Below are 13,895 nucleotides of genomic sequence, written 5' to 3'. Positions count from 1 at the left end.
CAAAGTATCTGGAAATAGTGCCTCCTGCATCAAAAGTAGTTTTCTTGCTCTTTTTTTTCATATGAAAAGATACAGGCTTAGAAACAGAGTAGTTATTACAGAGGAAGTCACCTCCTGTTTATAACTTACAACTTTTTTTACAACTTTGCATTACAAAGATGAGACCAATACATAAGCCGCTGCTCCATGCCAATTTTCTGCTCCTTTATAATATCCAATTAAATTTGAGTACACTGTTGAAGTAATTAGACATTGTGTTTCCGTATTCTTTTCCGTGACAGCTAATGTTATGGAGAGGAGGGTAGAGATCCTTATTTGATTGTTTATTTTACAGTATTTGTGTTGTATATATGATGTTACAGAAGAGGAGGGAACTGTCTAGCATGGGGCTGCCGCTTTCAAGGTAGTCCTGAGTTATAGATAACTTTATTTTTATACCATTTTATTTGCCAGACTGGATCATTTTAATGGAGTTAAATGCTTAAGGGCTAGTTTATACTGATGAATAGCCATAGCACTAGATATAACCTATTTTGGCAATAATTTGCTGGTGCAGTTTTAACTCTTGTAGTTTAATTATTGAATATTTTACCCACCCAGAATGATGCTGAGGTGGGCGGCTGTAAAAATTGAAATCATAAATAAATAAGCAAGCAAACAAACTTGGGTACATTGGCTGATCAGATTATAGTAACTTTTATTTTATGCATGATGACTCAGTTCTGAAGCTGCCTGCTGTGAAGTGGTAGTGATAGCTTCACTCTCCAACTTCTCAGCCCTTGGTCTAAGAACAGCGTGTACAATTTTATCCCTGCCTCAAAGATCACTTCTCGCCTCTGGATTTCAGGCAGGAAATCCCTAATAATTCTTGAAGATAAATTAAAGAGGTTGGAAGAAGAGTGTAAGTTGAAAGAGTCTGAGCGTGTGTCTCTGGAACTAGAGTTGACAGAGGTGAAAGAGAATTTGAAAAAGGCCTTGGCTGGAGGCATCACACTAGGATTGGCAATTGAGCCTAAATCACGGAGCTTAGCTGCACAGGTATTTTAATTTAAATGCTGTTTCTGATCTTGTTATCAAAATTACTGTTAAGAAACAATTTTTGTATCATTATCCATTCAGTTCTGTTACTTTAATCAGTTTTTCCATTTTGTTTTTAAAAGAGGTCCATTTCCTATTTTACTCTTCATTTGATTGGATCTGGAAAAATGCTTTATCTTCAGCATCAAATCATATGAATTATTTAGAATACTGCATAGATTCTACTATAAAATGTATTTTTATAACTCATTTAAGTAATTACTGCCTATCATGTTCCATATATGAGGTTCAGAACTCACCCCCGTCATTTGTTTGTACACTTTTGCTAACTTTGATCTGTTACTACATGGGGAATTTTTATGTGATCTGAGAGCTGCCTTGGCCTTAAGTAGCATATGGAGGGCCACAGTTGAAAAGGTTGTATGAAAATATGGGTGGAGACAAGACAAAATATATTTTAAATATTAAACACATCTGAAATTGTGAGCCTTCTAACTAAAATATGCAACCTGTCTCTATCCTTGGCCTCCGTAGTTGAGGACTGGAAGGTGGCCAACGTAACTCTAAATTTTTAAGAAGATCTCACAAGAGGTTCAGCAAATGATTGGTCTGTCAGCTTAACATCTGTTCCAGGGAAGATAGTGGAAACTGATACTAAAGATAAAATTAGCAATTGTTTGGAGTCAGAGGCCTGGCAACATAGCTTTACTAAGGGAAGGTCCTGTCTTAACTAATGTACCAGAGTTTTTGAGGGGGTTAATAAAGATGTGGATAAGGGCAAGCCAGTAGAGATCTTCTACTTAGCTTTTCAAAAAATGTTTGATAAAGTCCATGATCAAAGACTTCACAGTAAGCTTAACAGCCATGAGATAAAAGGGCAGGTCCTCTTATGGGTAAGCAGTTAGGAATAGCAAGCAAAGAATAGCAAACAAAGAGTAGGAATAAATGGACATTGCTCACAATGGAGGGATGTACCTAGTGGGGTCCTCCTAGGACCAGTGCTTTTTATAAATGATCTGGAATTGGGCATAACTAATGGAATAGCCAAGTTTGCTGATGACACTAAATTGTTCAGAATGGTAAAAGGAATTAGAGACTGTGCAGAGCTCCAAAGGGATCTCTGCACATTAGGGGAATGAGATCTCAAAATGGCAGATGTCATTCAACATGAGCAAGTGTAAAGTGTGGCACAGTGGTGCCAAAAATCCTGACTACTCATACAGACAAATGGGATCAGCAGAAGTCAGGAAGTAGCAAGCTGTGGTAGCAGTTACGTAAATAGTATATTTATATATATGTATGTATATTTGAGGGGCACAGGCTAAAAAGTATTATGAAAATAGTGGGTAGGGACAAGACAAAGTATATTTACAACATTAAACGCATCTCATTAAATAAACTAACACTATTCATTAACAAAATCTAGCACATTTATAGTTTCCCACATTCCTTGGCCTCATTGTTACATACTTGGCTACAGGACTGTCAGACAAAGCAGTGTTAGGGATAGGAGGAAAGAAAAAGAGCAGGAGAAAAAGGGAGTGGCAGTGGCATTATTGGTAGACCCATTGATCTTTCTCTCTAGCCCTCTATGGGCAAGCTGTCTTTATCATCCTTGCCTTCTCCAAGGATACAGTGCTGTGCTGGTAGCAGTACCAACCATTGCCATATAATCAACACCAAGGCATTGTACAGGACAGCCGTGGGTATGCTCGAGGGGGCTGGGTAGATGGTCTGGACGCTGTCCATGTGTCCATTGTGCTGCGAAGGAATGCAAAAGAGATGTTTACCACAAATTTGCAGTAAACCAGTCTCTTCAGCTCCTTTTGGAGTCCTGTATGTGATTGACTGGTTATGCATAAACTACAGTTTAGCTTTAGGGTTTGGGGAGTACTTACATTCTTCTCCTGTAGCATGACCATGAGGCAGTTACAAATTTTCACTTCCATTTTCAGTTAACCTCTTATCTGTTAGGGCAGAACTTGGGGATACTGTGGGTGGTCTTAAATAGGCTAAAAGGAGAAAAAAAACCCATTGTGAACCATGACTTAGTATATCCTCCTAGCAGAGTAAGAAAGGGAACTTCATGATAAGTCCAGTGTTCCATTCTCCAAGGTAATGGCTAGAGGCTCTGACAGATATAAGTAAGCTCCTTCACAATCCCTAGGATTCAAGTTATAGGGCCCTGAAGGTATTAACTCATTGAAGGTATGCAGATATTCCTGACAGTGTGTCTGCCAATCTTAAACTGCTCCCTTGCTCCTTGCTAAAGTCCTGTAGCCGAGTATATAAAGATTGGTTTGATCTTCACATTTGCCCGGTAGGATTATATCCTCTTCTTGGAGAGCCAGGATAGTAGCTGAATTGTTAATACAACTATTGACACCTTTTGATAGCTGTGATTTCAGGTTGCTTTCTATTTATTATTCAGTCCCCAGTTCTAAAGCATCAGACACTGGAGAATTCACCCATCTCCAGTTGTGATACAAGTGACACAGAATGTTCTATGCCTGTGAACAGTGCAATTGTCCTGAAAAGGCATTCTTCCTCAAGCACCTCTCCATGCCGAGGCCACGTGCTTCAGAAGGCAAAGGTGAGATTCACACGGGTGTTACATACTACTATTACTAAGCAGCTTGGTTTATTTATCCTTTCTCCACAGTAGAGAAGCCAGTTTGCTCTCTTGCTTTGCTTTGAAATGAGATACTATTGCTCAAAAACAAAATCTTGGAAGCCATCTTACCCTTTAAGACTCTGTTCTTTTAGCTTCAAGTGAGGGAAAGAATGGCAGAAAAATAGTCCTCCAGTTGCAATATGATTCTGTAAAAAATACTTGGATTTTCTGTATGTTTGTCCATCTTTGCCATGTATGTTATCAAAGCTTTGGATGGGTCCTCCAGTATAAAGAAAGACTGCTGGAACAAATGACACTAATGTTTGGTTCTTGTTTCATTATTTTATAAACAGAGTCATCCTACATATAGTATGTGAGAATAAAAAAGTAAGCATCCCCCTATTTCAGTCAATTTGATTAAAGAGATAACTAGGGCTATTAATTCAACAATAAGGACTGATTTGGGCCAGCCCTGCTAGATAAACTTCAAACTTTGATTTTCCTCATTACAGTGAAATTCTTCCCACATAAATTCTAGAGGCGGTCAAAAGAAATTTCTTAAGACTTCTATGAAAAGAAAAGGTGTCAAAACAGTTTAGAAAATGGAGAAGGTCTGGGACAATCATGTGCCTTACAAAGTGTGGACTGTCCTGTCAAAATCAATACAAGAGTGCAGTGTAAAATTGTTCTGGCAGTCACAAAGAACTCCACAATATCCAATATCCAGAGTTTGCACCTCACCTTAGCTAAAGTCGGTATTCATGATTCAATCATGGCTTGCAGCTGAATTCAGCATAATTTCAGTACCAAACTAACACTGCTGATTTCTGGAGGGAAATGAGGAAGGGGGCTCCACAAACCCAAAAACCTTGGAGTAGGGACATATATTGGCCACAAATTGCCTTCCCTTGGTTCATATTAGGTCTGTTATGAAGAAGAACAAGCAAGCTCTAGCAGTTGGATCTGTGATAGATTTACATCTACTTTTCAACTACCAATTTGTTTTTGTCTGAAGCCAAGTCCCAAAGGAAGCTCTAAGCTTCTCAGATCCCCAAATACAGAACCACATTGTGCTAGATTACAGGTAGTCCTTGCTTACTGACTGCCTCATTCAGCAACGGTCAAAGTTACGATGGTGCTGAAAAAATGGCTTTAGAACCAATTCCTGCATTTACAATTTTCACAGCGTCCCTCAGTCACGTGATCACCCTTCAGTTAGTACATGTTGTCCTGTGCCTGACTTGTTTTTCCTTTTTCCCTTCTTGCAGAGTGGAGATTGGAGAAGAAGGGATTATGAGAGAGTAAGCAGCACACAATGGGGAATACACATCGAAAGAAATGCAGTAGCACCAGCAGCCCTGTGCGCGCTATGCAAACAGCCTGGTGTATTCCCCATTGTGTTCCTGCTTACTCTCTGGTAATCCCTTCCTCTCCGCTTGGGGAGGGGGAACGGATCAGGCACTGGAGAGATTGCCTACAGAAATCACTTTTTTTCTTCTTTTTTTTCCCCCCTTACAGAGCACAAGCAATTTCTGTAGGCAATCTGTCCTTTGTCTGACCTGTCCCCCACCCCTGCCCTCACAGAGCAGAGAGATTGAGAGAAAGGGATTACAAGAGAGTAAACAGGTGCACAATACCAGGCTGTTTGCGTAGCCCACAACCCAGTTGAAGTTGCTAAGTGGGAACTACCTGTGTAGCAGTTCCCTTTTCTGTCCATGTTTACCTTCTTCCTGTTCAGGCCTCTAGTTGCAAGATTTTATTGAAATCATACATTATACAAGTTCTGATTTCATTATGTGTTCGAGTCAGTAAGATTCTCAGGCTCTAGAACAGGACACCCCAAGCTTGGTGGATGGCCATGCTGGCTGGCGAATTCCGGGAGTTGAAGTCCACACATTTGGAAGTTGCCATGGTTGGGAAATGCTGGTATGGGATTTCTTTCTGGAATTGTCTTTTTTGTTTCATCGAACTGTGAACAATAAAATTGCAGAGCAGCTCTCATGTGTTAATCTCATTTATACATCATGAAACTGATGGTTCTTGCCTATACATTTTAATTTATCTCTTTTTCTTTCAGATTTTGGTGGTTTGGTATATAATACTTGACTCAGCTGATATGAGTATGTGTATATTTATATTTACATGCTGTTTCTTTCTTTCTTTTTTTTCTAGGAATGGGAGATGAAAAATGGAACATAAAGAAGTATAGTTTTCACTAGAATTCTGCTTTGGGACTCTGACTCAAGATGGACTAAGGAAGATTAATCTGCACAGTGGTATTAATGGGTTGTCAGTTCTGTTTAGTGAATGGTCAGTATGCTTAATACAGCTAAAAGAAGGATCTTCTTGAATGTGTCATGTTACTATAGTGATTAATCACTTAAAATATGAAAGGAACAGTTTAAATGATTGTGTAGATGGATCAGGTAAAACTAGCACTAGCAATTGTGTTGGATGGAAATGGAGATTGGCATGTTTCAGTACCCATTTGGAATAGTTTTAGATACATTTTAATCACTAGATATGAAATCCAATCTTGACTCTCTAAAACCCTGCTGTATAAATGTGGAGATTCACAGGCTTGTGATATTAATTCAGCTCGTATGAATTTTATACAAGAGAAGAATGGAAAACTGTAGTCACTGCAGAAATTACACATCTGCTGTTTTCCATGGTGACTAGGGACCAGAGAAAGACTAAATTCTCAACTAGGAAGTGATATTAGAACAAATAGAAAGACATCTTCAAACCCCAAGTAAAAATACCTATCTCTTTTTAATCTCCTTTTTTAAAAGATTGTATTTATTTGCTTGTTTGTTTTGAAATGTTTTCATGGATTTTTTAAATTAAATAGCAAATGGGTGCCACTTCACACACACAAAAAAAGCTCCCCTCCATAAAAGCAGATGCTTTGAAGCAAATTTATGAAAGAGCCAAAAGAACAAATAAGCCATCATTGTATTCAAAAACAGTTTCAAGAGAAAAGACAAATTCTGATTAAGAAACCCAAAATGCCACCCAACTTCAAAAATGTTTAAATTCCTTATTTTTTTTATTAAAAATCCTTAAAATTGCTACTTTCTTTCTCTGATAAAAGCAGCAATGAATGTCTCCCAAAAAATGAAATGGCGGTGTTATTTCTAACACCTGTTATCTGTTAAAAAGATTATGTATGCGTCTGGGGGGGTGTATTCTAAGGCAACAATGTAAAGTTCATTTTTAAAAGACATTCTTTTCCTGCTGTAACTGGTTTAGGGCATGAACCTGAGCTGTGAGTCAGAAAGTGCCCAGCTGGGAATCATTAAGGAACTCACGGTGGCTCTGTGTCAACCGATCCGTCTTAGTTTCCAAACACCATTTTCAGTACAGGGATAAGAGTAACACCACCTTTGCAGACTTACTGAGATAGTATCTGTGAAGTACTCTGAGTGCTTGAGAAGGCCTATATACCTTTTCATTGTCGTCTTTCCATCTTCAAAGAAACATAAAATGTCTCCTCAGGTAGATTTCTACTCTCCCCTTCTGTGCACATGGGCTGCTCCAATATCTTCTGGCATAGGATGCAAGACAGCTGGACAGAGGAATCCTCCACTGGACAGTAAACAGATCTGCAATGCTTTTGCATTCCTTTCACTCCTCCACAGTTCTGTTTCTTACCCAAGAGCTGTGACAAAAACTGTGGCTGGAGAGGCTCAGTGTTACCTTCTTTGGTCCCCTCCCTGTCATATAAAAGTGGAAAGTCCTTGTAGGAACCTGCCGCTGATAGGAAGCTCAGAGTAAGTGACAAGATGGCCAGAGCCATCTATGTCCTCTGCTTCTCCAACCATCTGCCTTGTGATCTGGGAATGCTGAAAATGAGTTAGAGTAGGTAGGAGCTCTCAAAATGGCAGGATCTCCAGCTAATATTGCTTCTGTGAACAGAGACCAAGGCACTCTAGAATAGTCACCCTTTTCTTATGCATCGGTACCTCTCACTTCATAACACAAGTGACAACTTGAGGAGTCAAAGTATAAGTCATCATCATCATACATTTTATTGCAACCATTGGTTTTAGCAAAAAAAGTTTAAGTCTAAAATGCATGTATTTTTAAAGCACCTAATTTGTTGCTAACTAGAAAGGTAGGAAGAGAGAATTGTGGTGGGAGGGGACTGCTTGGGCAAGGCAGAATGCTTTGGGCATCGATCCTTTTTTATAATGTAATCCCCAACTGTGCATTGGATATGGCATTTATTCTTTGTATGGGCTGTGCTCTCCATGCCCACAAACTGCAAGCCATAATAGAACTAAAGATTTTCAGCTGGCTGGGTCCAGCCATGCTTCAGAATGGAGGTAACTTGTTTTATCCTGGAATTGTCTTGCTCAGTCTCTCATAAGTTGTTTATTGCTTTGATTCTGAGATGCCTGTTCTCTAGAATGCTCCCTAATATCTATAAGATGCCTAGTATTGGATTTATTAAGCCTTTGCTGAAGACTTAAAAATGCACTCAGGCCTTCCCTGTATGAATACAATTGTTCTTTGGATGATTGTTTTTAATTCATTATAATTTTATGTGGAGAGCCACTTTGGTGTAGTGGTTAAAGCATCAAGCTAGAAACCGGGAGACTGACTTCTAGTCCTGTCTCAGGCACAAAGCCATCTGGGTGACCTTGGGCCAGTCACACTCTCTCAGCCCTAGGAAGGAGGCAATGGCAAACCACTTCCAAAAAGCCTTGCCAATAAAACTGCAGGGACTAGTCCGAGCAGTTGCCGGGAGTCAAAAACTGACTCCAAGTGACATTCAAATAATGTTTGTTTTTAAGCTGTTTTGAGAAAATTGCATGGGAAAGCAGCATACAGTTAAAATAAACAAATACTGGGCTGCCATGGATGAAAAGGCCTTTCTCCTGATCATCACCTGCCTGAATTTAGGAAATGGGCATATTAAAAGACCCTTGGATGATAACCACCATATCTGAGAAGACTGATCTTGCCTCTGGTGACTTTTTATTAAGGATTAATGTCTGCATTTAACTTCCAGGTATTAGACATATCCATAAAATATTCTAGCCTCCATAATACTTTTAGGGTATTTGTAAGGTGACTTGTAAGAATTCTACAGGTCATTACACATCTTGATGATAGATTGGCTTTTTCATCTATAAGACAGGCTGTGGCGGAAAGATAAATTAGCAACTGATGGTTAGGAGTCCAGTTCTGGGCATAGTTAAAGGTAAACAATTTCCCACAGTTGTAGGGACAGTTGATTTCACGTGTGTCAGTTGTCTTAAACTGTTTGCTGACAGGGAGAAAGAGATCAGCCTGGGACCACAAAGTGGTGCCACTAGGCACAGTGTGCTTGTACATAACTTCCTTGGTATTAACATTTCCTTGAAGATTTAATTTATAAAGATCCTTTAATTTTGGGCATGCCTCCAGCTTCATCATTATTTCCAAGAATGTCTCTGGGCCTCATATGCTCTGCATCTGATTGAAAAGGCCATCCAAAATGTAGTCCAGAGTCTTCCTGCTGACCAGCTGTCTTGAATCTTCTGAGCAGGCTGGGATAATTCCCAGTGAACCCACATTTCTTGTCAGGAAACTGAGGAGAGCAGCACTGTGCTTGGGAAGGAATTGGCATAGAAAACAGCCGGTATTTGTGTGTGCAGGTGAGGAGCTCTGTAGACGGTTGTAGCAAATTAGCTGCATCATTACCTTCTTGTTTATGTCAGAAAGATGAAGGAGGATAAAGCACTCCATAAATGGAGTATACTTTTGAGGCCCTGAAGTTACATGCTTGATAATGCAATTTTTCCACCGATGATGATTCTTCAAATAGTTGTCTGGATTTTTTGCCTATTTGACAGGGTTGGCAAAGTGCAGTGTGCTGAAATACCTTCAATAGCCCATTGATCTTTACTGAAAGGAAGTTTTAAACAAAAGTTATTTTGTTTAGGCAAATTATTTTAAACTAATTTATTTATATGTTTGATTAAATGTTTAATTTATGAATGTACATATTTATGATACTAGATCTAGATCTCTAATCAACAAATGTTCAGTAAGGAAGTGATTTCTTTTATGCTGTCTATCACATACAGCATAACAAAGAGAATAATTAGAATTATTTTATCAGATATGTGCAATTTTATCTTTCCTTTATGAAAATTATTTTGAGCAAAGGGTGTATTTTAAATGCTAGTTGCTATCATTTCATCCTTTTTTAAGCTGGCAAAGCCATGGCTGGGGAACCTGTGACCCTCCAGATGTTACCGACCTACAGCGTCCAGCAGCCCTAGCCAGCCTTGCGGTTAGTGAGACTTCCTGGGCATTCTAGTTCAGCAACATCAGAAGACAGCAGGTTCCCTAGCAGCACTAAATTTTACCCCAAGGCTGGCAGACACAGCATAAAAGATAAGCCTGTGCGTTGCTCCAGTTGCCTTACTTAGGACAGTTGTATACGTTTTAAAAAATACCATACCTTTCACTTGTTGGACCTGTATTTAATGCTGTTGCTTGCCTAAGCTTTTTCAGGAGACATTTGAAATTGAATTACATTTGCAATCCATTTTGTCTTTTCTTTGCTGTATTGCTTGTTTGGTTTTAGTTTTATGTGTGTTTATACTTTCCTGTTCTAAGAAATTTATGTAAGCCAAAATGCTTTATTGATCAAGGACTGGCACAGAACATTTTAACGCTGAGCTACTGAGGCCACAGGAGCAATACAGCCTTTTCTAGGGGTGAAGGTGTGGTGTGGTAGGTATGTAAAGTAGAATTACATTTACTTCAGGAAAGCATAGAAAAGCGTCACGGGTCCACTCTCTTTTCCCATCATGTATTTCAGCATCCTTTTGCAGGCTTTTGTTCATAGATAGGAAAGCTTTATGAAATAATTCATCAGGCTGCCTTGACAACAGTGCTCCCAATAACTTTTAAAAAGTTTTATATACATTGTATTTCTATACTACTGTACAGGGATATTTTACAGATCTAAGTTGCAAAAGTATTGTTTAAATTTTTGTTAGGAAATCATATTTGATGTCATAGGGTTGGGATATGGGTATAATTTCAACATATTTGGGGACCAGGGGCAGTTTTTTTAAACAAAACAGTATATTTGCAACATTTTAATACTAATTTTATATCAATCTTCCAATATTACTACACCTACCAATTAATCTGAGTTGTCTAATCTAAAATATTCCTGTATTAAAACTGTAATTTCCTACTGTATTTTAAGACAAAAACCTATTCAGTTCTCCAAGCAGGCAAAACAAATCAGCAAGAAGATGCCTTTTATCTATATTTATTTTGTGTCTCCTATATTTTATAATACTGCTTCATGTTTTTCCTGTGTTTTTCAATGTATGGCTGTTAGGAATTAAATGCTGTATTAATTAGACCTGCAGTTTAACTTTGGAGAAAATACACCTTTATAAACAAATTCCAAATGGAAAAAAATCCCCACAAGAAACCTAGGCCTCGTTAGCTGATTAATTATTTTTACCTTTCTGCCCCCCAGATGTTATGACAGGCACCTTTGTGGTGTAACACTTTAGTTCTTACTAATAAAGATAAGTTGTGAAAAATCAACATTTATTTTTTAGAAATTTTTTTCTGATGTTTTGCACAGCAGCTTCTTAGCATTTCACATACTGAGGAAGTATGTGTCTGGGTTACCTATGCATATTCCTCTTTCCCTTTCTCCTTCACTGATATATCTGGTTTGTACTTTTCTTTGGTCTTAATTTGGTATGATCTCTGTAATGGTGCTATTACGCATGGGAGGGAAATGGAAGTTTTTTTATGAACCTGGATAGTTTACTTTTCTGCCTATGTCTATGAGAGAGAAAGATGTTGCACTGGCTAACTTAAAGCCAGTGTAGGATCTCTGTCCCTAGTTGGCACATCAACCACAGAATACAACAGAATGTGGTTGAACAACAGTTGGATAGTTTATTATAATTCAGAGTTTCAGTACAGTTGCCTCTTTAGTACACTTTTGAGTTCCAGCACAAACTCGACAGTGATACTGACAGACAGTGGTATTAAATGTTGTATTAGTTAGACCTGCAGTTTAACTTTGGAGAAAATGCATCTTTATAAACAAATTCCAAATAGAAAAACATGGGAAATGGGTTGTGTCCTAACTGAGGCTATTAGGAATGTGTCCTGTTGCCCTCCCATTCTTGAGAGGTTGCGTTAGTATAGTTTAGTGCAGGAGAGAGTAGGCACTGATGTGGAACAGAATTATTTAATCTAACACACCAGTCTTCATTCATCTCTTCCCCCCATGGTGTTCCTATCCTCTGCTGTTTGGGTAAGCATAATTTGCCACTTGAGAGATGAACCAGAAGATTACTTCTACTCTTGGATCATTATTCTGCAGATCGAGGGTGGGTAAGCTATCTCTGATACCTGAGCAGAACTGTTATAGATCTCTGGCATGAGGCACATCTTCCCCAATTCATTTTATCATAAATCTGTTTTATCGGTTTGGATCCTAATGTCCAGAGTTTATGTCTATCTCTAGCTCATTTTACTTTTATGTAAACTTTAGTTCATTCTCCCTTTCCCAGCTCTCACTCATGCAACAGATACATCATTCACACCAGGAAGACAAAACTTGTAATAGTTCCTTGGTTTACTTGAATATTATTCTGTTACAATTTATACACATATGGGAAAATCAGATTTGTCATCCTGAAATTCCTGCTTGGCTGTTTCTACTAAAAAATGATTAAAATAGAAGTTAATGTTGTAATTTATTCTTTGATGCAACTTTAAGAAGAGCTGATGGTCAGTTACATTAGGAACTAGTTTATGTTATTGGAGGCAAAGTTGAATAAAGAGCTAAATGAGGAACTCAGTCAAATAGCTCTTTCCTCCTCATATGCTAAGCAGAATAATGTGCTGAACTCTTGACCAGTAACACTTAATGTGGATAAACGATCATTACAAATATATTCAAAGGTTATATTTTCCTGCATGTGATCTCAGGTTTAGTCAGGTTGTATGTGTTCTTCCATATTTTGTCTTACAGTAATCCAGGTACTGTTCCAATAGGCATGGGCCAACCTCACAGATTACAGGAATATGTAATCTATGGGATGGGATTGGGTGAGCGTAGGGGAATGCCTAAGATGGAGGGTTGAGCCAATGAATTGCATGCATGCAGTGAAGGGAATAGGAAGGAAACTTCCCTGGCTGGCATGTCAGCTGAGTTACTGTTTAGACAGGGAATGGCTGCTCCCACAGCAACTGGGCCTGGAACTGAGAGCGGGTTGCAAAAATACAAACATTTAATAAATAAGAAACTATCATAGTCCCAAGCAGGCAAAGTTCAGACTCAGACCTGAGTCTAAAAAAATAGTTTTTGTCTATTAAAGGTTTCCAACCAAAGCACTCTTCTCTTGCACATGGCTGCTGGGCATAGTCAGGAACCAGTTTTCACAGATAAGGAAACTCATGCGGCCATTAAATTGGATCCTAGTTTTACTTGCACAAGTTGATAGATAAGTTCTTGCAGAGCTAATCAAGTTTCCAGGCTCTCTGGGGGAAAAAAAAAAAGGAATGGTGAAGGCTCTCCCTCAAGTGGTCAGCAGGAAGTATGCAGATCACAGCCTCTACTGCAGTGCTTCTCAACCTTGGCAACTTTAAGATGTGTGGACTTCAGCTCCCAGAATTCAGAAGCATGCTGGCTGAGGAATTCTGGGAGTTGAAGTCCACACATCTTAAAGTTGCCAAGGTTGAGAAATACTGCTTGACTCCATCATCAACCACATCATTGGCCAAGCATCCTAAGTAGTGTTCATAGCAAAAAATTGTGACAAGAGAAGATGGGTGGCAGTACTTTTAAAACTGGAACAGCTAAAGCCATTTTAAGCTGCCTCCACTGTGGGCTGGAAACAACTGGATAAAAGGAGTATGACAAAGCCATGTTATTTAAAAATGGTTAGCAAGATACATTTCTGCCATAGCTAGAGGGCAATGAGCCCTTAGATGGCATCACCCCACTACATTATATGATGTAAATGGAGACATATTTAAAGAGCAGCTTGAGAATTGGGGTGAGATGGTTTAATTGTGCAGAGGAAACGGTTACAAATGGCCAGTTAAGTATACTGAAAGAGATGCTTTGGAACAGGGCTTTAGCTTCTGTCTACACAAAAAGCCACAAAATGTCAAATAAGAGTGTCAAACCATTTTAATGAAGAAAACGCAATACAGTTTCTTGGAACAAGTGCATTCCTTTGGACACACT

The 13,895-nt window shown here is 38.8% G+C and overlaps 1 protein-coding gene across 3 annotated transcripts in view; it reads left to right on the top strand.

Moving 5' to 3' along the window:
* AFAP1 (actin filament associated protein 1) overlaps positions 1 to 11,224 on the top strand; it is a 62,481-nt gene extending 51,257 nt beyond the window's left edge. For all 3 annotated transcript variants that reach the window (XM_063298681.1, XM_063298680.1, XM_063298682.1), the window contains 3 exons: positions 848 to 1,038; positions 3,470 to 3,631; positions 5,825 to 11,224. In XM_063298681.1, the coding sequence (XP_063154751.1) occupies positions 848 to 1,038; positions 3,470 to 3,631; positions 5,825 to 5,851 (380 nt within the window). In that variant the 3' untranslated portion in view covers positions 5,852 to 11,224. The remainder of the gene's footprint in view (positions 1 to 847; positions 1,039 to 3,469; positions 3,632 to 5,824) is intronic.
* Positions 11,225 to 13,895: the final 2,671 nt, after the last annotated feature.

This window comes from Candoia aspera, chromosome 3 (assembly GCF_035149785.1).
Source record: "Candoia aspera isolate rCanAsp1 chromosome 3, rCanAsp1.hap2, whole genome shotgun sequence".
In the NCBI taxonomy this organism is placed as follows: domain Eukaryota; kingdom Metazoa; phylum Chordata; class Lepidosauria; order Squamata; family Boidae; genus Candoia; species Candoia aspera.
This window is presented reverse-complemented; position numbering and strand designations above follow the sequence as displayed.